Genomic DNA, 24,636 nt, shown 5'->3' on the forward strand with positions numbered 1-24,636 from the left:
TAATACAAATTCCCCTTGCAGGCAGAAAAAAAAGAAGAAGAAAAAAAAAAAAAAGATGGCACTGCACTGTGGCAGTGCGCTGTCTCAGGGGACAGCAGCCCTGATTTCAAGCTGTTGTGACAAAGAACAACACAGCACAAAATAACATCACAGCACAGCATAGCACAGCACAGCACAGCACTGATATGACTGTACAGTCCAGTGGTTCCATGGTGCAACACAACACAACATAGCATAACAACACAACACACCACAACAGCACAACACAACCTAGCATAACAACACAACACACCACAACAGCACAACACAACACAAAACACAGCACAGCACAGCACAACAAAACACAGCACAACACAGCACAGCAAAACACAGCACAACAAAACACAGCACAGCACAGCACAACACAATAACACAACACAGCAGAACACAACACAGCACAACACAACACAGCATAATATACAACACAGCACAACACAACACAACATAGCACAACACAATAACACAACACAGCAGAACACATCACAACACAACACAACACAATAACAACACAGCAGAACACAACACAGCACAGCACAGCACAACACAACACAACACAATAACACAACATAGCACAACACAATAACACAACACAGCAGAACAGAACATAACACAACACAATAACACAGCACAGCAGAACACAACACAATACAGCACAGCACAACACAATAACACAGCACTGCACTGCACTGCACTGCACAGCACAGCACAGCACAATGCAACACAACATAGCATAGCACAACACAACACAACACAGCACAGCACAGCACAGCACAGCACAGCACAACACAACACAACACAACACAATAACAGCACAACACAATAACACAGCACAGCACAACACAGCACAACACAACACAGCACAGCACAAAACAACACAACACAATAACACAGCACAGCACAACACTGACGTGTGACTGGATTGTACATTCCAGCGGTCCCATGGAGCAAGGCATCCATCCTCGGGAGGCCTCCGACCGCCTCAACATCTACCAGGCCAAGTTTGACGAGCTGTGGCGCAAATACATCACCTACTCTGGCGGCGAGGAGCTGTTCGGCCTGCCCGTCACGGACTACCCTGACCTGTTCCGCATCAAGAAGGAGCTGAACTTGCTGCAGAAGCTCTACCAGCTGTACAACGCGGTGCTGGAGAACGTCAACGGCTACTACGACATCCCCTGGGCTGAGATTGACATTGAGAAGATCAACCAGGAGCTCATTGACTTCCAGAACAGGTAGTTTGTTGTCAGAATATCTTCTTTCTTTCGTTAAACTTCATCCCCTTGGGCCGAGATTGACATTGAGAAGATCAACCAGGAGCTCATTGACTTTAAGAACAGGTAGTGTGTTGTCAGGATACCTTCTTTCTTTCATTAAACTTCATCCCCTTGGGCTGAGATTGACATTGAGAAGAACAACCAGGAGCTCATTGACTTTAAGAACAGGTAGTTTGTTGTCAGAATACCTTCTTTCTTTCGTTAAACTTCATCCCCTTGGGCTGAGATTGACATTGAGAAGATCAACCAGGAGCTCATTGACTTCCAGAACAGGTAGTTTGTTGTCAGAATACCTTCTTTCTTTCGTTAAACTTCATCCCCTTGGGCTGAGATTGACATTGAGAAGATTTACCGGGAGCTCATTGACTTTAAGAACAGGTAGTTTGTTGTCAGAATACCTTCTTGAACTTCTTTTCACTGCAAAAGTGTTGTGAGATGAAGTGTCGGGTATCTTTTTTTTTTCTTTTTTTGTTGTTGAACACCTTTTCACTATAAAAGTGATGTGAGATGAAGTATCAAGTGCCACTTTTGTTAGATATCTTTTCACTAAGAGTGATTTTTAGATGAAGTGTCAAGTGTGGAGTGATGGCCTAGAGGTAACGCGTCCACCTGGGAAGCAAGAGAATCTGGTTCGAATCATGGCTTAGCCGCCGATATTTTCTCCCCCTCCACTAGACCTTGAGTGGTGGTCTGGACGCTAGTCATTCGGATGAGTTAATAAACCAAGGTCCCATGTGCAGCATGCACTTAGCGCACGTTTAAGAACCCACGGCAACAAAAGGGTTGTTCCTGGCAAAAATCTGTAGAAAACCCACTTCGATAGGAAAAAACAAATAAAAAAACTGCACGCAGGAAAAAATAAAAAAAAAAAAAAAAAATGGGTGGCACTCTTAGAGTAGTGACGTACTCTCCCTGTGGAGAGCAGCCTGAATTTCACACAGAGAAATCTGTTTTTTTTAATATATATGTATATATATTTTTTGATACCATAAGTGATGCCAGATAAGGTGTCAAGTACCTCTTTGTAGATCTTTTGTTGAATGTCTTTCCACCAGAAATGAATTCAGATCAAGTGTCAATAGAGTATGACTACCTTCATGGCAGAGGTAAAAACAGGTAGTTGTAGTAGTAGTATCATTATTTTTAGTATCATTATTGTTCTTCCTTTGTTGCTGATGGTGACAACTAAACAAATGAGGGTGACCATCGTGTGTCCTTCCCTCCCCCCCTAGGTGCCGCAAGCTGCCCAAGGCCCTGAAGGAGTGGCAGGCCTTCCTGGAACTCAGCAAGACGATCAACGACTTCAACGAGACCTGCCCCCTGCTGGAGATGATGTCCAACAAGGCCATGATGGCCCGCCACTGGGAGAGGATCGCCCAGATCACCGGCCACACATTCGACGTGGAGTCGGAGAACTTCCTGCTCAGGGACCTCATGAAGGCCCCGCTTCTGCAGTACAAGGAGGATATTGAGGTACTGGGGGGAGCACAGGGTGGGGGTGGTTGGGGGATGTGGGGGTGGGGGCGTGTTGCTGTGTGTGTATGTGTCGGGGGCGGGGGGGGGGGGGATGTGTGTGTTTAGAAGTGTGTGTGTGTTGTAGAAGTGTGTGTGTGTGTGTAGAGGTGTCAGGTTGCGTGTTACTATAAACAGTAGAGAAAACTGTCTGACAATGAATTTCCAGTCAGATGAAGAAAGATGTACTGTACTGTATTGTATTGTATTGTGTTGTGTTGTATTGTATTGCATTGACTGCACTGTTGGGCTGTAAACAACAGTATGAGAACACTAATCTGACAATGAATTTCCAGTCCAATGAATAAAAATGTTCTGCATTGTATTGTCTTGTATTGTCTTGTATTGTATTGTATTGACTGCTCTTTTGGGCTGTAAACAGTAGGAGAACACTGTCTGACAAGGTATTTCCATTCAGATGGATAAAGATGTACCACATCGTGTTCCACTGCATTAGATTGTATTGTATTGTATTGTATTGTATTGTATTGTGTTGACTGCACTGTTGGGCTGTACGTAGTAAGAACACTGTCTCATAATGGATTTCCATGAATAAAGATGAATAAAGATGTATTGTATTGTATTGTATTGTATTGTATTGTATTGTTTTCTTCTTCTTCTTCGTTTCTGGGCAGCAACTCACATTCACTAGTATGTAAACGAGTGGGCTTTTACGTGCATGACGGTTTTAACTCGGCCATGTATGTGTTGTATTGTATTGTATTGTATTGCACTGTTTGTGTTGTATTGTATTGTATTGCGCTGACTGCACTGTTTGTGTTGTATTGTATTGTATTGCGCTGACTGCACTGTTTGTGTTGTATTGCACTGACTGCACTGTTTGTGTTGTATTGTATTGCACTGACTGCACTGTTTGTGTTGTGGTGTGCTGCAGGATATCTGCATCTCAGCGGTGAAGGAGAAGGACATCGAAGCCAAGCTGAAGCAGGTCATCAGTGACTGGAGCGCTCAGAACTTCCAGTTCTCCAACTTCAAGTCACGGGGAGAGCTGCTTCTCAAGGGTAGGGGGCCTTTGGTGTTTCTGCTTTGCTTGGATGAAGTGTGTGTGTGTGTGTGTGTGTGTGTGTGTGTGTGTGAAGACATGCTTTACATCTAGTAGTGCACACATGAGAGATTAAACCCAGTTTTCAAATTTAAGAAAATGTTTGTGGACATGATGCGCATGTTGAAGGACAAGGCTGTACAGGTGATGTGCATGTGTTGCTGTGTGTGTGTGTTCAGGTGACACGACCTCAGAGACTGTGGCCCTCATGGAAGACAGCTTGATGGTCCTGGGGTCTCTGCTCAGCAACAGGTAAGCCACCACCTAATGTTGAAAAAAACCCAGAGATGCCAATTGTTACGATTTCACTGTAGTTTGTTACGTTCCATTGCATTTTGTCCAGATGCTCTAGACCTATTGATCATGAGACCAGGGCAGTCACTACTAATCTTGGTCTTAGATGATGATGCTCAGCTAATTGTGTGCATGGTTACATTGTTTGTATGCCTTGTAGATAAAATGTACGTTTGCTGATGTGGCTCAGAGTCTGAGTGTTCCTACCAAATTCAGAATGTTTATACCAAATATCTTGAATGTTCCTACAAACATTTGACATGGTTTGGCATCTCTGAAAGTGTTTAAAGTCCCAGTCTTTTACTGCCATCAGGGCCATTCATTTATATCCACTGTGGCCAGGCTGAGTATAGTATGGCTGGGCCCAAACCTCTCCTTCCACCATTCTTCAACAGAAGTTCTTTGTGCCTGGTACACCAGCAGATACACATGTACACCAGCAGATACATGTGTACACCAGCAGATACACCAGCAGATACACATGTACACCAGCAGATACACGTGTACACCAGCAGATACACATGCACTCTTATGATCATGTTCGGCATATTGGCAAACACACACACATATAAATAGAATATATGAATGTGCTCTTCAAGATCATGGGCACCCATGTGTCAGAGTGTGGACACACACGCATAGCACATACACACATATGCTCTTTCTGTCCAAACACACACACACACATTCATGCATACACCTGTGGATTCTTCAGCATTATGCACAACACACTGGCAGGCATGCCCACACATGCACACACAAACACCCACACCACATCCTCACACCCATACACATATGCACACACAAATACACACACAACCCCTTCCCCCCACTCACACACATGCAAACACATACACACATAAATATGCACACAACACCTTCCCTCCCCCCCCCCCAGCCTCCCCTACCACACACAAATACACACGCAACCCATCTGCCCACCCACACACACACATACATACACACACACAAATGCACATACAACCCCCTTCTCACACACACGCATACATACACACGCATACACACTTACTCACACACTCACACACACACACATACGCACACAACCCCTTCCCCCTTTCACACACATGCACACACACACATACATGCACACACACACACACACACACACACACACACACACACACACACACTGCCACCTACACGTACACGCACACAAATACATGCACAACCCGCCCCCCTCACCCTCCCGCCCCCTCTTTCACACAAACACACACCATTACACCTAGCAATGAGCAGCGCATCACCAGGACCTGATGCTGTGTGCAGGTACAACGCTCCTTTCAAGCCTCAGATCCAGGAGTGGGTGCAGAAGCTGACAGGTACCACAGAGATCATTGAGAACTGGCTGGTGGTGCAGAACTTGTGGATCTACCTGGAGGCCGTGTTCGTCGGCGGTGACATCGCCAAACAGCTTCCACAGGTGAGAGATTCATCGTGGGGGTAAGCGTGGTGTGTGTTGTGTGTATGTGTTGGGTTGGGGGTTGGTGGTGTGTGAGTGGGTGTGTGTATGTATGTGTGTGTGTGTGAGTGAGTGTGTGTGTGTAGTTGGGTGTGTGTGTGAGTGAGTGTGTGTGTGTGTGTGTGAGTGTGTGTGTGTGCCTTTATGTGTGTGTGTGTGAGTGGGTGTATGGATAAGATGCTTCTCTGCCAGTTCAGTGCCCGTGAGGTCTGGGTTTGAATCCCGCTCTTGCCCTTTCTCCCAAGTTTCACTGGAAAATCAAACTGAGCATCTAGTCATTAGGGTGAGCTGATAAACCGAGATCCTGTGTGCAGAATGCACTTGGTGCACTGAAAAAGAACCCATGGCAACAAAAGGGTTGTCCTCAGGCAGAATTCTTTAGAAAAGAAAAGTCCACACAGATAGGTACACAGATGTATGCACTCAAGGCCTGACCAAGCGCGTTGGGTTGTGCTGTCAGGCATCTGCCTAGCAAATGTGGTGAAGCGTGTATGGATTTGTCTGAATGCAGTGATACCTCCTTGAGAAACTCTTTGTGTGTGTGTGTGTGTGCGTGTGCATGTGTGCATGCGCATGAGTGCATGTGTGTGTGTATGTGTGTGAGTGTGTGTGAATATGTGAATGTGTGTGAGAGTGAGGATGTGTGTTCGTGTTTGTCTCTGCCTTTGTCAGTGTGTCTCTGTGTGCTTGTGTGTGTGCCTGTTGCTTCCAGTTTAACTATGAATAAACAGTTCAGATGACTGTTGTTTGTTCATTACTTGATGGACACAGTGTTGATAATCTTGTATTCTTTCCTTCTGCTTTCATTAGCATCCATATGTAACTCAGCAGTCAAAGGTAACTCACGTTCACAGTGTCTTCACTGGGTCTTGATAGGTGAACTGTCACTGTCACTCATGTGTATTCGATGAATATACGTTCTGTAATTTCTGGTTAGTAAAGGTTACACAGCAAAAATGACTTTGTTGCAATAAAAAATATTTGTCACACTCTTTCTTCTTCACCTCCTTCTCATCAAACCTCACTCCATCCCCACTCTTTTCCAGTCACCTTTTAATTTGTTCACATTATTGATGCTTCATGTTACTGCATGATTCAGTTTCACATCAACAGTGACTCATGATTTGAACTTGTTACTTTAGGTGTCACATGTACTTGTTTTCAGTGATCTGTGTTTGTTTGGATGCATGGGTTCTCTGATATGGGATCTTAAGATTTTAAATAATTTCTTTTTGGAAAATAGACAACACTTGACACAGCATAAAGAACACAATGCATGCTCTTTTAAGCACAGTTCTGTTTGACACAGTGAAGTGGAACCACAGTGTCTGTTCAGATTCCAGCACTGATGCTGTGTCAGAATAGAAATACTGTACGATGACATTGGCCAAAATCATGGTGGAGGTAGACAAAAAGACTTGCTTAGCGTATTATGTTTCAGGTTTAAATTTTAACCAGCATCAGTATTTCCACACTTTTTTCGTGAAGTGTGATATAAAATGAGTTTTCAACTATTAATCTTTCTCTCTTTTTTTTCACCATTATATATACTGCTTCTCTGTGAATTTACTTTGGAAGGAAACAATGTTTGATTTGGATTTAAAGTCTTTTCTATTCCAACAGAAAAGGAAAACATGTAATACTGGAATTGAATGCATTGGGATCTTTTGGATAGACTAATGAAAGTAAGGATGTTTCTGATTCTGGTACTTTTAGAACTCCAGGATGGTAAAGTATTATTGGGTCTGAAATAATTATGATTTGTGAAACCTAGCATGGTATCAGAGAGTACACAGGCCAGGAAAATGGAACATTGCCTGGAAGATTTCAGGTTTTTGTATCCTCACTTGTTGACTTACACACACACACACACACACACACACACACACCACCCCCTACACAACTCTCTGACCTACCAACTGTAACCAAACCCTGTCCATCTCTCCCTCCCTTGCTGGAAGCCAGGTGGTTTTCCAACATCAAGTCTTGGCAGAAGATCATGCAGCACCCCCACCTTACCCTCCACCCACACGAATCAAGCCCCCCCTCCTCCCCACTCCTACCCCCCCACACACCAGTCTCTCACCAACCAACTATGATTCACCCTAACTCCATCTCTCCCTTCAGGAAGCCAAGTGGTTTTTCAACATCAAGTCTTGGCAGAAGATCATGCAGTGTGCCCACGAGAATGACCCCCACCACTCCCCCCACCCACCCCACACACACTAACCCAGCCCACCCCCCTCCCACCCCCACACCGCTTCCCTCCCACACACACACACAAACCACTCTCACCAACCAACCATCCATAACTTAACCCTATCTGTGCCATCAGGAAGCCAAGGGGTTTTCCAACATTGACAAGTCGTGGCAGAAGATCATGCAGTGTGCCCATCAGAATGACCCCCACCACTCCCCCCACCCACCCCACACACACTAACCCTGCCCACCCCCCTCCCACCCCCACACTGCTCCCCTCCCACACACACACACACACACACACACACACACACACACACACACACACACACACACCACTCTCACCAACCAACCATCCATAACTCAACCCTATCTGTGCCATCAGGAAGCCAAGCGGTTTTCCAACATCGACAAGTCGTGGCAGAAGATCATGCAGCGTGCCCACCAGAATGACCCCCACCACTCCCCCGACCCACCCCACACACACTAACCCAGCCCCCCCCCCCCTCCCACCCCCACACCGCTCCCCCCCACACACACACACTCTCACCAACCAACCATCCATAACTCAACCCTATCTGTGCCATCAGGAAGCCAAGCGGTTTTCCAACATCGACAAGTCGTGGCAGAAGATCATGCAGCGTGCCCACGAGAACGCCAACGTGGTGCAGTGCTGCGTGGGGGACGACACACTGTCGCAGCTTCTGCCCCACCTCTTGGAGCAGCTGGAGATTTGCCAGAAGTCCCTGACAGGATACCTGGAGAAGAAGAGGCTGGTGTTCCCGCGCTTCTTCTTTGTCTCTGACCCTGCCCTGCTGGAGATCCTGGGTCAGGCCAGCGACTCCCACACCATCCAGGTTGGGTGTGTGTGTGTGTGTGTTGGGGGGGAGGCTTGTGTGGGTGTGGGCGGTAGGGAGAGGAGTGTCAAAGGTGGGTTTTGTGTGGTGTGGTGTAGGGGTGGGGGTGCGTGTGTGTGTAAATAGAGGGGTGGGGGGTGCGGGGGGGAGGTTGTGAGTGAGTGGGGTGGGGGTGGGGGGGAGTGTAGGGGGCAGTTTGGGGGAAGAGCTTTGTGTAGTGGTGGGGGGGGAGGGGGTTGTGTGGGTGGTGGGACGGAGTGCAGAGCACAGTATAGGGAGAGGGGTGTGGAGGGGTGTTTTGTGTGTGTGTGTGTGTGTGTTAAGGGGGGAGAGTTGCCTCTGTATGTGTGTGCAGAGGGGGAGGGTTTCTTTGGGTGTGGGGTGTGTGTGGGGGTGTAGTGGCAGTATGGGGGGAGGAGTGTGGGGGGGGGCTTTGTGTGGTGGTGGGAGATGGGTTGTGTGTGGGGGAAGGGAGTGTAGGGGGCAGTTAAGGGGAGGAGTATGGAAGAGGGCTTTTTGTTTAGGTGGTGAGGGAGGGTGAGGGCTGTGTGTGTTGGGGGCGAAGGGTTGTGGATGTGGGGGGTGGGAGAACTATAGGTGGAGTAGTCTTGAGGGGGTGGGGGGGGCTTTGTGTGATGGTGGGAGATGGGTTGTGTGTGGTGGGGGGAAGGGATGTGGGGGTGGGGGGAAGTGTAGGGGCAGTATGGGTGGAGGAGTGTTGAGGGGGGGCTTTGTGTGGTGGTGGTGGTGGTGGAAGAGTTGTGTGGGTGTGGGGGGTGGGAGGGAGTGTAGGGGGCAGTTGGGTAGGCGGGGGTTGTGTGGGTGTGGTTGTGGGGAGTTGGTGGTGGTGGTGGTGTGTGTGTGTGTGTGTGTGTGTGTGTGTGTGTGTGTGCGACACTGTGTGTGTGTGTGTGTGTGTGTGTGTGTGTGTGTGTGTGTGTGTGTGTGTGTGTTGTATTCATGTGTGTGTGTGTGGAGTTAGTGGTGGTTGTGTGTGTGTGGGTGGGTGGGGCAGGTTGTGGTGTTGATGTGTTTGTGTGCGTATGAGAGAGAGAGAGAGAGAGAGAGATGCATAATATCTAACAGGCTATCAAGTTGGCTCACTTGCTGAAGGTTTTCTGTTTTCGGTTGTTCAACATTTGTGTTTATTTAATTGATTCCTTTGTTGTCGATTTTTTTCAGAACCACCTGTTGTCAGTGTTTGACAACACACGACTGGTGACATTCGACGAGAAGATGTACGACAAGATCCTGGCCATCAACTCTCAGGAAGGAGAGCGTGTGGAGTTGGACGAACCTGTCAATGCTCAGGTAAGATTTATTTCCCCAGGCTGAAGGAATCTGTGATATTTGAGGGTGGGGGTGTTACTCGACAAAATTTATGATTAAAGCAGGGACACATATCTGTGATATTTGAGAGGGAAAAAAATGCTCAACAAAATTTATGATAAAAGCAGGCTCACATTTATGACATGTGTATAACAGTGAAATAAACCTAGAACATAGGAAGGCTTTGTTGGATGTAAGAGGATCTCTGTGGCCAAACCTGCACACTGTGTGGCATTTTATGAGGAGCAAACTATGCATGAGACGATGGCAGTGTCTCCTTTACCACCGAATCAAAATAATTTCTTAAATAATAGAGATATAAATAAAAACATAGAAAAGACATTTAAATGGTGTTATTACATCATATGCAATAATGTCTTTGAATATTAAATATGGTCTAGTGACATCAGATGTGCCACAGGGATGTGGATAAATCTACTCATGTCTTGTTTTTTTGCCCTCCTGCAAGCTTATTAGTAATACAACACATTTTAATGATTTTTTTTCGATTTTTTTTCATGATTCTTTTACTGGATAAAACAATTATCACAAGTGAGTCTTGAAGGCCGTGCCTCTTGTTATGTTAATGTTTTACATATACCTAGGATATGCTGTCAAGACCTGATCAGCGCGTTGGATTTATGTGAAGGTCAGGCATATGCTGCTTTCTTTTTTTTTCTTCTTTTTTTGTGTGTGTGTGTGATGTGCGTATATGTGGATCTGTTTGCATTCTCTGTGACACCTCTTTGAAACTGGAAGTGGCGTTGGTACCTGTGTGCAGGGCAACGTGGAGGTGTGGCTTGGCGACCTGCTGAGGGTGGGCCGTCGTTCCATGCACTCCATCATCCGCGCTGCCGCCGTCGCCATCACTGACCAGGGCTTCAACCTGCTGGAGTTTGAAAACACCTTCCCCTCACAGGTAAAATCACCTTGAAAACACCTTCCCCTCACAGGTAAACAACCTGATAAACACCTTCCCCTTCAGAGGTAGACACCTTATAAACACTTTCCCCTCACACATAAACCACCTTATAAACACTTTCCCCTCACACGTAAACCACCTTATAAACACCTTTCCCTTCACAGGTAAACCACCTTGAAAACACCTTCCCCTGACAGGTAAAATCACCTTGAAAACATCTTCCCTTTCACAGGTAAAATCACCTTCAAAACACCTTCACCTGACAGGTAGAATCACCTTGAAAGCACCTTTCCCCTCACAGGTAAAATCACCTTGAAAACGCCTTCCCCCTCACAGGTAAAATCACCTAGAAAACACCTTCCCCCTCTCAGGTAAGATCACCTTGAAAACACCTTCCCTGTCACAGGTAAGATCACCTTGAAAACACCTTCCCGCTCACAGGTAAGATCACCTTGAAAACACCTTCCCCCTCTCAGGTAAGATCACCTTGAAAACACCTTCCCTGTCACAGGTAAGATCAGGTAGGCAGTTAGACTCTGTTTTGGGTGGGTTATTGATTTATTTATTTATCTTTCTTAAACATTTTTTTTTACAGCAGATGTGTTGTAGCGTATATGGAACTGTTCGCATGCTCTGATACCTTGAAACCTGAAAGGGATTTGTGTGTGTATGTGTGTGTGTGTGTGTGTGTGTGTGTGTGCATGCATACGTGTGTGCAGATTGGCCTGCTAGGCCTGCAGATGATCTGGACACGGGACTCTGAGGAGGCGCTGAACAATGCCCGCGTGGACAAGAAGATCATGGCCAACACCAACCAGAAGTTCCTGGACCTGCTCAACATGCTGATCGACCAGACCACCCGCGACCTCACCAAGATCGAGCGCACCAAGTTCGAGACACTCATCACCATTCACGTGCACCAGAAGGACATTTTCGACGACCTGGTGCGCATGCACATCAAGTCGGTCAACGACTTTGAGTGGCTGAAGCAGTCGCGCTTCTACTACAAGGAGGACACGGACCAGTGCACCATCTCCATCACGGACGTGGACTTCCTGTACATGAATGAGTTCCTGGGCTGCACTGACCGCCTGGTCATCACCCCACTCACTGACAGGTGTGGGGGAGATTTGTTTGATAAACACCTGTGTCATATCTATTGTCACCTTTTTTGCTTCTTCAGACCTTCATCAGTAGTTTTTAGATTTGAATGTGGTCACTGACAGGTTGAGGGGGGGGAATGGGGGGGGGGGATTTGTTTGATGGACACCTGTGTCACACCTGTCTGTCGCCTGTTTTTTGTTTTTTTAGTTTTGTTTTTTCAGACCTTTGTCAGTAGTTTGGATTTCAGTTTGTGTGGTCACTGACAGGCGGGAGATTTATTCAACACCTACGTCACACCTGTTCTGTCGCCTGTTGTTGTTTTTTCAGACCTTCGTCAGCAGTTTGGGTTTAAGTCTGAATGTGGTCATGCAAGAAAAAGTGTGAAAAATTCAGTGGGTTTGAAATGTGGTCACGTAAAAAAAGTAGATAGTCAACAGGGTTTGAATGTGTTTACACAGGAAAATGGATAGTGAAAAGTGGATAGTTAACTGGGGTTAGATATGGTCATGCAGAAAAGTGGATAGTTAACTGTGTTTAAATGTGGTCACGCAGAAATGTGGATAGTTAACTGGGTTTAAATGTGGTCATGCAGAATAGTGGATAGTTAACTGGGTTTAAATGTGGTCACACAGAAATGTGGATAGTTAACTGGGTTTAAATGTGGTCACACAGAAATGTGGATAGTTAACTGGGTTTAAAAGTGAATAAATAATTGGGTTTACGTGTGGTTACACAGAAAAGTGAACAGTTAACTTGGTTTGATTAAATGTGGTCACACATAACAGTGGAAAATTAACTGGGTTTTAATGGGGTTAAATGGAAAAGAATGTTACACATAACAATGGACAATTAAATGGGTTTCAGTGTGGTTACATGCATATATATATATATGAATATTTGTGTATCTATCAGAGTGGATGTCTTCTACAGTATTTTGCCAGAGGACAACACTTATGTTGCCATGGACTCTTTTTCAGTGCGTTAAGTGTGCGCTGCACATGGGGCATCAGTTTTTTCCTCTCATCCAAATAACTGGATGCTCAGCTCGATTTTTTCCAGTCAAACTTGGGAGAAGATTCAAGATCCAAGATTCAAGATTCAAAAACTTTATTACTCAAGGATAAAGATTTTAGGCATTGCCTAGTCTTCCAATCTGTCCTTGTGACAACAAAAACAGTAACGATAAGACAACAATAATAACAATGGTAAATACTATTACTACCACTACCACTACTACTACTACTACTACTACTAATGATAATTATAATACTAATCAACGGACCATCATCATCATAAATTTATAATGAAGGGAACACTGTCACACAATCACACCCACCCATCCACACATATACACACACTCATCCCCAAACACACACACCCTTATGCATATACATATTTGCACATATACCCACATGCATGCATATGTCTACATGTACATATAGATAAGTATGCATATGCATACATAAACATAATTAGGTATCAAATCATATTGTTGTACATTACAGATCGTATTGTAGTGGAGAAGATAAGGCAAGACTAGGATCTAAACCCAGACCTTCACATTTTCCAGTCAAACTTGGGAGAAGATAGGGCAAGACTAGGGTTTGAACGCCAGACCCTCACAGACACTGTATTGGCAGATAAGCATGTTAACCATCCTGCCACCTCCCTGTTGGACAGATGCTACATCACACTGGCACAGGCCCTGGGCATGTCCCTTGGAGGCGCCCCTGCCGGTCCAGCCGGCACAGGCAAGACGGAGACCACCAAGGACATGGGGCGCTGCCTTGGCAAGTACGTTGTCGTCTTCAACTGCTCTGACCAGATGGACTACCGCGGTCTGGGCAGAATCTACAAAGGTCAGTGACATGATTGAATGAATGATATGGATACTTATATAGCGCCTATCCTCGGTCAGAGACCAAGCTCTAAGTGCTGTACAAACTTGGGGTCATTTGCACAACAGGCTGCCTACCTGGGTAGAGCTGACTGATGGCTGCCATTGGGCGTTTAACATTCGTTTCAAGCACACACACATACACACTGACAGACATGTAACATTTTACGTGTATGACTGTTTTAGTTTATTTACCCAGCTGTGTAGGCAGCCATATTCCGTTTTCGGGGATGTGCATGCTGGGTACTTTCTTGTTTCCATAAACCACCAAATGCTGACATGGATTACAGGATCCTTAACTTGCGTATTTGATCTTCTGCGTGGGTATACACACAAAGGGGGTTCAGGCACTAGCAGGTCTGCACATATATTGACCTGGGAGATCAGAAAATTCTCCACCAGGCTCCGTTACCAAGATTTGATATATATATCCTCCATGCCCCCCATTGAACAGGGGTCCAGAGATCAGATATGTTTGATTCTGTTTCTCTTCTATCTTTATTCTTGTCTACTTCCTGTTTTTAGTTATATGTGTATGTTTGTCTGTTGAAATGTGAAAGAAGTGAACATTTTTAATCAGGTTTGAATGTTTTAAACTCTGGAAGATTTTTAAACTTTTTGGGTGAAAAGATTGAAGCAGTGATTAGTTTTTATTGTACCTTTTTACCCTTGGCTTGAAGTAGATGATAATGTGGCGATAGCCTTGAAGATGGCCTTAATGGTTGGAGAGGCTCTAAGCACCATAATTTGATTGGAAAAAAAAAGAAAAAAAAAGAAATGAATAAGCATTCTTGATTGTGGACAGGTCTAGCCCAGTCCAAGCCGTGGGGTTGCTTTGCACCATAATTTGATTTGATTTAATTTTGTTAAATGCAAAAAATGAAAACTTTGAAAAAAAAAATGAAAAAAAAGAAAGAAAGAAAAAATAGATAGATAAATAAAATAAATAAATATTCTTGATTGTGGACAGGTCTGGCCCAGTCCGGGTCGTGGGGTTGCTTCGACGAGTTCAACCGCATCGAGCTGCCTGTGCTGTCGGTGGCCGCCCAGCAGATCGCCATCGTGCTGGCCTGCAAGAAGGAGCGCAAGTCCCAGTTCATCTTCACTGACGGCGACAACGTGGACATGGACCCCGAGTTTGGTCTCTTCCTCACCATGGTGAGATGGCCTGGCCTGGCCTGGCCTGGTCTGTGGGCAGAGGGAGGGGGCGGGGATGGTGTGGGGTGGGGGTGTTGTTTAGCATGGAGGGAGGAGTGTGAGAGGGAAGGTGGAGTGTGGAGTGGGCAGCAAAGGCAGGTGCTGTGAGTGGTGTGTGTGTGTGTGTGTTTGTGTGAGTGTGTGTGTGTGTGTGTGTGTGTGTGTGTGTGTGTGTTTGTATGCATGTGTCTTTGTGCATGCATGTGTTTTTTTAACATGTCAGTGTGTGTGTTTATTTTCTTTATGTTTGCGAGAGAAAAAACCTACAAAAAACAGACACATGTCTCACACTGTGTGTGTGTACTTGCTTTATGTTTATGAGAGAAAAATATCCATAAAAAAACCCAGACACATGCCTGTTTACTTGCTTTATGTTTAACTTTATGAGAGAAAAATTTCCATAAAAACCAGACACATGCCTCAAACTGTGTGTGTTTACTTGCCCTAAGTTTACGAGAGAAAAAATTGCACAAAAAAAAACAGACACATGCCTCACACTGTGTGTGTTTACTTGCCTTAAGTTTACGAGAGAAAAAATTGGACAAAAAAACAGACACATGCCTCACACTGACCATGCTATGCCTGCTGCCTCACAGAACCCAGGCTACGCCGGCCGTCAGGAGCTGCCAGAGAACCTGAAGATCAACTTCCGCACAGTGGCCATGATGGTGCCGGACCGTGCCATCATCATCCGCGTCAAGCTGGCCAGCTGTGGTTTCCTGCAGAACATCGTCCTGTCCAAGAAGTTCTTCACACTCTACAAGCTGTGCGAGGAGCAGCTCAGCAAACAGGTCTGTGGGATTGTCGCTGAATGCGATGTTTGTGTGTGGATTTCTTTGTGTGTTGTGTGCATGTGTGTGTTTTTGTGGTGGTTTGTTTATCCTTATTGGTTTGTTGTGTATATGCGGTTTTTTGTGGATAGTTGTTTCTTGTCTTCTGTGCTCGAGGTAGGAGGCAGCATGGAAGAATAGGTTTGGTTTTGTGGCAGTTTATTGTCATCTGTATTATAGGTAGGAGGCGCTGTGTGATAGTGGAGTAGGTTAGGCATTTGGATTTCTGATCCAGTGTTCACCATTGATGAGGGTTCGAGGTTCTGTTTTGGTGCGGTGTTGTGTCTTTGGACAATGAGCCTTCCTTTGACTTTCCTCACTCCACCATGATCTGGATTGGTAAGAACAGGGGGAGGAAGGACTGGAACCCACTATCCTGTGTTTAGCCCTAGACATTGGATCTGAATTCACTGCCCTGATAGTTATGAAAGGCTTCAGGACCTCTGACCTTTTAACTATATTGAGGTTCTTGTTTTGTTGTTTTTATTTAAGGTACTTTGTTTATTGACATCTTCATTGAAGGTACTTGAGGTGAAGTTGCAATGATAGAAACACAGCTATTTTGACTTGATGAATTATGATTTATTTTACAAGGATTGTAATGCACTTGAATGATGAATTTGACTTTAGTCAAGGCCCATGACCAAACTAAAGAAGGTGATTAAGCCAAACTTCTTTGGGTCAGAAGTTGTTTTGTTGTTCTTGTAGGTTTAAAATAGTGTCTTCTTGTTGCTTTTGGGTAAAGTAAGACACAAGGCAGTATAGAATATTATGAATGTTTTCATGACTTTTGTTGGGAATTATGTCTTCTTGTGTTTGGCCATGGTAGGATACAAGGCAGTGTGAAATATTGGTGTTTTCAAAGAATGGTTGGGGTGATGGTGCAGTGATCAGATGGTTAGAGTCATGGATCCTTGCCCACGTTTGATCCCTGTCGCACCTGGTGGGTCATGGCGCTTACAGCTTGGTCTCTGGCCTACAGTAGGTGCTGTATAAGTATCCTCATCATGGTGTTGTGTGTGCTTTTGTTTTATATGCTGTGAGCCAAATTTTACTGCCATGTTTGCAATCTGTATGTGTCACAGACTTCACCACACTTAATTTCTCTTACTGAGATGATGAATTCATTCTGATACTGATTGACCCAGGTTCACTATGACTTTGGTCTGCGGAACATCCTGTCAGTGCTGCGTACTCTGGGCGCCTTCAAGCGTGCCAACCCGGAGGACAGTGAGCAGACCATTGTCATGAGAGTTCTGCGAGACATGAACCTCTCCAAACTGGTCAGTGTGTGTGTGTGTGTGTGTGTGTGTGTGTGTGTGTGTGTGTGTGTGTGTGTGTATGTTGGAGTGTGTGTGTGTGTGTGTGTGTGTGATTGAGAGAGTGGGAGAGAGAGAGAGAGCAAGTGAGTTGGATGAGCTGTGTCATGGTGTCTGTGTGAAGTTTGCATAAACTGATTTGTTTCATTAAAAAAAAAAAAAATGACACTTATATTCAACAAATTTGTACACGCAAAGCACTTCGAGCTCTGTTTGAAAAACATAAGTGTTCATTATCATTAACAGTATTATTGAATACCTGGGCTGTGACGTTTAGTTTAACAGACCAGCATGAAATGACAGACATGTAATGTGTAAATATCTTGTCACTGTGACACCTGAGAGGTGTGGTGGATGTCCCACCTGTGAGGGACAGTGTCACTGTGACACCTGAGAGGTGTGGTGGATGTCCCACCTGTGAGGGACAGTGTCACTGTGACACCTGGGAGGTGTGGTGGATGTCCCACCTGTAATGGACAGTGTCACTGTGACACCTGGGAGGTGTGGTGGATGTCCCACCTGTAATGGACAGTGTCACTGTGACACCTGGGAGGTGTGGTGGATGTCCCACCTGTGAGGGACAGTGTCACTGTGACACCTGGGAGGTGTGGTGGATGTCCCACCTGTGAGGGACAGTGTCACTGTGACACCTGAGAGGTGTGGTGGATGTCCCACCTGTGAGGGACAGTGTCACTGTGACACCTGAGAGGTGTGATGGATGTCCCACCTGTGAGGGACAGTGTCACTGTGACACCTGAGAGGTGTGGTGGATGTCCCACCTGTGAGGGACAGTGTCACTGTGACACCTGAGAGGTGTGGTGGATGTCCCACCTGTGAGGGACAGTGTCACTGTGACACCTGAGAGGTGTGATGGATGTCCCACCTGTGAGGGACAGTGTCACTGTGACACCTGAGAGGTGTGATGGATGTCCCACCTGTGAGGGACAGTGTCACTGTGACACCTGAGAGGTGTGGTGGATGTCCCACCTGTGAGGGACAGTGTCACTGTGACACCTGAGAGGTGTGGTGGATGTCCCACCTGTGAGGGACAGTGTCACTGTGACACCTGAGAGGTGTGGTGGATGTCCCACCTGTCAGGGACAGTGTCACTGTGACACCTGAGAGGTGTGGTGGATGTCCCACCTGTGAGGGATGGTGTTGATGGTGGGCAGGTGGATGAGGATGAGCCTTTGTTCATGTCGCTGATTGACGACCTGTTCCCCGGACTCACCCTGGACAAAGCTGGCTACCCTGAAATTGAGGCTGCCATCGAAAAGAAGGTTGGTGTTGATTGTAAATGCCTGTTTCTTTTGGGTTTTTTTTAATTATTTTTTTTTACAGTATGGTGTTAACTGTGCCTTTTCAACAGTTTGGTGTTAACTGTGTCTTTTCAACAATAAGGTGTTTATTGTAAATGCCTTTTCAACAATATGGTGTTTATTGTAAATGCCTTTTCAACAATAAGGTGTTTATTGTAAATGCCTTTTCAACAATATGGTGTTTATTGTGACTTTTCAACAGTAGGATGTTGATTGTAAATGTCTGGGTTTATTTTTATAATGATATTGTGTTTACTGTGCCATTTCAACAGTATGGTTTTTATTGTAAATGCCTTTTTAACAGTATGGGGTTTGTTGTGCCTTTTCAACAGTTTGGTGTTGATTGTAAATGCCCTTTCAACAATATGGTGTTTATTGTGCCTTTTCAACATTGTGGTGTTAATTATAAATGCCTTTTTGTTCCATAGTGATAACTTAACAGAGAGAGACAGACCAAAGTCTTTTTCCATAGTGATAACTGAACAGAGAGGGACAGACTAAAGTCTTTTTCCATAGTGATAACTTAACAGAGAGGGACAGACCAAAGTCTTTTTCCATAGTGATAACTTAACAGAGAGGGACAGACCAAAGTCTTTTTCCATAGTGATAACTTAACAGAGAGGGACAGACCAAAGTCTTTTTCCATAGTGATAACTTAACAGAGAGGGACAGACTAAAGTCTTTTTCCATAGTGATAACTTAACAGAGAGGGACAGACTCCAGCCTTTTTTCCATAGTGATAACTTAACAGAGAGGGACAGACTAAAGTCTTTTTCCATAGTGATAACTTAACAGAGAGGGACAGACTAAAGTCTTTTTTCCATAGTGATAACTTAAACAAAATTCATCATCAGAAAGGCACAAAGAGACAAGGCAAGACAAGGCAAGGCAAAAAGTTTGTTTCATGTTCCCCTTGCAGGCATAGAAACATTTACATCAACGCCTTTCACACAGGCCATATAAACAAAAAGAGTGATCTCAAAAAGTAAAAAAAAAAAGAAGAAAAAACAAAACAAAACAACGACGACAACAACAACAAAAGTTTTGATCCTCCCACCCACTGTGTTCCCTTGCAGGTTGCCGAGGGAGGCCTGATCCACCACGCCCCCTGGGTGCTGAAGCTGATCCAGCTGTACGAGACGCAGAACGTGCGGCACGGCATGATGACCCTGGGGCCCTCTGGCGCGGGCAAGACCTGCTGCATCCACACCCTGATGAAAGCCATGACGGAGTGCGGCACCCCCCACAAGGAGATGCGCATGAACCCCAAGGCCATCACCGCCCCCCAGATGTTTGGCCGGCTGGACGTGGCCACCAACGACTGGACGGATGGCATCTTCTCCACCCTCTGGCGCCGGACCCACAAGACCAAGAAGGTCAGAGAAACGGGGTGGTCTGTTTTGGGTGTTTCTTTAAGGTTGTAGCCCACAAGACCATGAAGCTCAGAGAAACTGGGTGCTCTGTTTTTGGTGTTTCTTTAAGATTGTAGCCCACAAGACCATGAAGGTCAGAGAAACGGGGTGCTCTGTTTTTGGTGTTTCTTTAAGGTTGTAGCCCACAAGACCAAGGTCAGAGAAACGGGGTGCTCCGTTTTGGGTGTTTCTTTAAGATTGTAGCCCACAAGACCAAGGTCAGAGAAACGAGGTGCTCCGTTTTGGGTGTTTCTTTAAGATTGTAGCCCACAAGACCAAGATCAGAGAAACGGGGTGCTCTGTTTTTGGTGTTTCTTTAAGGTTGTAGCCCACAAGACCATGAAGCTCAGAGAAACGGGGTGCTCTGTTTTGGGTGTTTCTTTAAGATTGTAGCCCACAAGACCAAGAAGCTCAGAGAAACGGGGTGGTCTGTTTTGGGTGTTTCTTTAAGGTTGTAGCCCACAAGACCAAGAAGCTCAGAGAAACGGGGTGGTCTGTTTTGGGTGTTTCTTTAAGGTTGTAGCCCACAACACCATGAAGGTCAGAGAAATGGGGTGCTCTGTTTTGGGTGTTTCTTTAAGGTTGTAGCCCACAAGACCATGAAGGTCAGAGAAACGGGGTGCTCTGTTTTGGGTGTTTCTTTAAGGTTGTAGCCCACAAGACCAAGGTCAGAGAAACAGGGTGCTCCGTTTTGGGTGTTTCTTTAAGATTGTAGCCCACAAGACCAAGGTCAGAGAAACGAGGTGCTCCGTTTTGGGTGTTTCTTTAAGATTGTAGCCCACAAGACCAAGGTCAGAGAAACAGGGTGCTCCGTTTTGGGTGTTTCTTTAAGGTTGTAGCCCACAAGACCAAGGTCAGAGAAACAGGGTGCTCCGTTTTGGGTGTTTCTTTAAGATTGTAGCCCACAAGACCAAGGTCAGAGAAACAGGGTGGTCTGTTTTGGGTGTTTCTTTAAGATTGTAGCCCACAAGACCATGAAGGTCAGAGAAATGGGGTGGTCTGTTTTGGGTGGTTCTTTAAGGTTGTAGCCCACAAGACCATGAAGCTCAGAGAAACTGGGTGCTCTGTTTTTGGTGTTTCTTTAAGGTTGTAGCCCACAAGACCATGAAGCTCAGAGAAACGGGGTGCTCTGTTTTGGGTGTTTCTTTAAGATTGTAGCCCACAAGACCAAGAAGGTCAGAGAAACTGGGTGCTCTGTTTTGGGTGTTTCTTTAAGGTTGTAGCCCACAAGACCAAGGTCAGAGAAATGGGGTGCTCTGTTTTGGGTGTCTCTTTAAGGTTGTAACCTACAAGACAAAGATGGAGAAATGGGGTAGTGATTGTATTCTCTTTAAGGTTGTAACCCACCAACATGTGTAGACCTGCTTGTGCCTGAAACCCCTTCCATGTGTATATTCAAGCAGATCAAATACACATGTTAAAGATCATTTAATCCATGTCAGTGTTTGGTGGGTTATGGAAACAAGAACATATCCAGCATGCACACACCTGAAAATGGGAGTATGGCTGCATACATGGTGGGGGGTGGGTAAAAATGGTCCTACGCATAAAAGCCTACTCATATACATATGAGTGAAAGTGGGAGTTGCAGCCCACGAACGAAGAAGAAGAAGAAGAAGAAGAATATTCATTCCCATTGTTACCCTGTCCCACAGGGAGAACATGTGTGGCTGGTGCTGGACGGGCCAGTGGACGCCATCTGGATCGAGAACCTGAACTCTGTGCTGGACGACAACAAGACCTTGACCTTGGCCAACGGCGACCGCATCCCCATGGCGCCCAACTGCAAGATCATCTTCGAGGTGCACAACATCGACAACGCCTCCCCTGCCACCGTGTCCAGGAACGGCATGGTCTTCATGAGCAGCTCCATCCTGGACTGGGATCCTATCCTGCAAGGTCTGTTGCAGTCACTGGTGCTGGCTGTGGTAATAGTGTTGTTGTTGGTGTGACTTTGACTCTGATAATTGTGTTGTTGTTGTTGTTGTTGTGACTTTGTGATAATAATGTTTTCTTGTTGTTGGTGTGATTTTGACTCTGATAATTGTGTTGTTGTTGGTGTGACTTTGACTCTGATAATTGTGTTGTTGTTGTTGTTGTTGTTGTGACTTTGTGATAATAATGTTGTTCTTGTTGACTGTGATGATATTGTTCTTGTTGTTGTTGTGACTTTGTGATAATGTTGTTGTTGTGACTTAGACTGTGATGTTGTTGTTGTTGTTGTTGTGACGTTGTGATAATAATGTTGTTGGTGTGACTTTGTGATAATAATGTTCTTGTTGTTGGTTTGACTTTGACTGTGATGATATTGTTGTTTTGTTGTTGTGACTTTGTGATAATGTTGTTGTTGTTGGTGTGATAAACTGAGGTCCCGTGTGCAGCACACATTTGGTGCACTGAAAAAGAACTCATGGCAACGAGAGTGGTGCCCTCTGGCAAAATTGTATGGAAGAAATCCTCTCTGATAGGTACACAAATATATATACACACACACACACACACACACACACACACACACACACACATATATATATATATATATATATATATATATATATATATATATATATATATATATATATATATTTATATGCAGACACTTGACTGAGCGCATTGGGTTATGATGCCAGTCAGGCAACAAAACACAAATTGACCCAGGGTTTGGTTCGCAGGGTGGCTGCTGACTCGTCCCCCGGCCCACAAGGATGTGATCTACTCTGAGTTTGAAGCTGTCTTCCCCAAAGTGTACACCCACACCGTCCAGTTCCTGGAGCCCAAGATGGAGGTATGCAGCACTCTGTTCTGAGTGTGGAAGCCTGTGTTGGTCTGGTCTGTGTGATTTTAGTTGTATGTCTTTTGTGTTGGACTGGTCTGTGTGATTTTAGTTGTATGCCTTTTGTGTTGGACTGGTCTATGTGATTTTAGTTGTATGACTTTTGTGTTGGACTGGTCTATGTGATTTTAGTTGCCAGGTGTATGCCTTTTGTGTTTGACTAAGTAATTTACGTTTTATCAGTTGTATGTTTTTGTTTGAACGTGTGCATATGTTCATTTTTTTAGTGTGTGTGTGTGTGTGTGTGTGTGTGTGTGTGTGTGTGTGAATTTTGGTGTGTGTGTGTGTGTATGTTCAAGTATATGTGAATGAATTTATGTAAGTGTGCATGCATGCCAGTGTGTGTCGCTGGGGCACCACACAGAAGAACTGTTCACCAGATTCCACTGTGTCTGTCAGTTGTGTGTCAAAGCCTGGGTCTCTGCAAATGGATGACCAAAGAATGGAATGCCCCCCCCCCCCCCCCAGCCCCTCCGCCCCAGCCCCACCCCCCTCACAAAAAAGGACCCACTAAATCTCCCTGAAAGTGAACGTGGGTTGGTGTGGCTGCCGTGCAGGTGTTGGAGTGTAACTACATCCGCCAGGCCATCGACCTGTTGGAGGGACTGATCCCCAAGTCTGACGACAACAAGGACATCGGCCCCGACCACCTTCGTCGTCTCATCGTCTTCTCCATCATGTGGTCCATCGGCTCTCTGCTGGAGCTGGGAGACAGGAAGAAGGTCAGGATGTGTGGTGTTCTTCACTGTTGGATGTTTTCATTTGTTAATATTGTCGTGCAGTACCCTATTGTCTTAACATGAGTATGTGTGTGTGGGGGTTAGTATATTGTCAGCTATTGGGAATTCTTATTTGACTAGTTTTAATCTCTTCTTATGTTGCGCATGATGATTTTATGCCAGTGTTTACAACGAGCCTGTGATTGCACAACTTAATTTCCATGTGGATTAATAAAGTGTTTTTGATTGATTGATTGATTGATTTGCTTATATCATAGTAAGAATATTATATCATATGATACGGATACTTTTATAGCGCCCATCCTCGGTTGGAGTCCAAGCTCTAAGTGCTTTACAAACATGGGGTCATTTGCACAACAGGCTGCTACCTGGGTAGAGCTGACTGACGGCTGCCACTGGGCACTGATCATTCTTTTCCGGCACGCACGCATACACACTCAGACAGACATGTAACATTTTACATGTTTGACCGTTTTGTTTATTTTCCCTGCCATGTAGGCAGCCATACTGTTTTTGGGGGGTGCATGCTGGGTGTGTTCTTGTTTCCATAACCCACCGAACGCAAACATGGATTACAGGATCTTTAACGTTTGTATTTGATCTTCTGTATGCGTATGCACACAAAAGGGGTTCAGGCACAAGCTGGTCTGCACATATGTTGACCTGGGAGATCGGAAAATTCTCCTACATAAAGTCATCACCATGCGCTGTCACCGAGATTCGAACCCTGGACCCTCAGATTGAAAGTCTAACGCTTTAACCTCTCGGCTGTTGTGCCTGTCAAGTAATAATAAAACTGACTATAACAATAAGGATGATAATGTGATGAAAAGATATAAAAAAAGCATTGTAAACTTACATAGGTAGGTGCTGTTCCACAGTCAGTCAGGTGTTGGACTTCTGATCCAACGTTCTTTGACATGTTAAATGTTCTTAGAGATGTCAGTATGATTTTATTTCATATTTTTAAATAACGATACATGTTTTTAAGTGTATCTTTTATGTTTATATTATGA

General features: G+C 45.1%; 1 protein-coding gene across 1 annotated transcript in view; it reads left to right on the forward strand.

Moving 5' to 3' along the window:
- The window catches only part of LOC143298099 (dynein axonemal heavy chain 5-like), a 136,983-nt gene that overhangs the window by 62,057 nt on the left and 50,290 nt on the right, over positions 1-24,636 (forward strand). Inside the window, exons 31-48 of the mRNA XM_076610789.1 lie at positions 972-1,271; positions 2,546-2,786; positions 3,721-3,847; positions 4,068-4,140; positions 5,470-5,623; positions 8,452-8,718; positions 9,901-10,029; positions 10,829-10,966; positions 11,689-12,086; positions 13,754-13,932; positions 14,941-15,128; positions 15,764-15,958; positions 17,146-17,280; positions 18,489-18,596; positions 19,712-20,011; positions 21,703-21,946; positions 22,720-22,832; positions 23,438-23,602. Of these exons, the coding sequence (XP_076466904.1) occupies positions 972-1,271; positions 2,546-2,786; positions 3,721-3,847; positions 4,068-4,140; positions 5,470-5,623; positions 8,452-8,718; positions 9,901-10,029; positions 10,829-10,966; positions 11,689-12,086; positions 13,754-13,932; positions 14,941-15,128; positions 15,764-15,958; positions 17,146-17,280; positions 18,489-18,596; positions 19,712-20,011; positions 21,703-21,946; positions 22,720-22,832; positions 23,438-23,602 (3,454 nt within the window). The remainder of the gene's footprint in view (positions 1-971; positions 1,272-2,545; positions 2,787-3,720; positions 3,848-4,067; positions 4,141-5,469; positions 5,624-8,451; positions 8,719-9,900; positions 10,030-10,828; positions 10,967-11,688; positions 12,087-13,753; positions 13,933-14,940; positions 15,129-15,763; positions 15,959-17,145; positions 17,281-18,488; positions 18,597-19,711; positions 20,012-21,702; positions 21,947-22,719; positions 22,833-23,437; positions 23,603-24,636) is intronic.

This window comes from Babylonia areolata, chromosome 23 (genome assembly GCF_041734735.1).
Source record: "Babylonia areolata isolate BAREFJ2019XMU chromosome 23, ASM4173473v1, whole genome shotgun sequence".
Classification (NCBI taxonomy): Eukaryota; Metazoa; Mollusca; class Gastropoda; order Neogastropoda; family Buccinidae; genus Babylonia; species Babylonia areolata.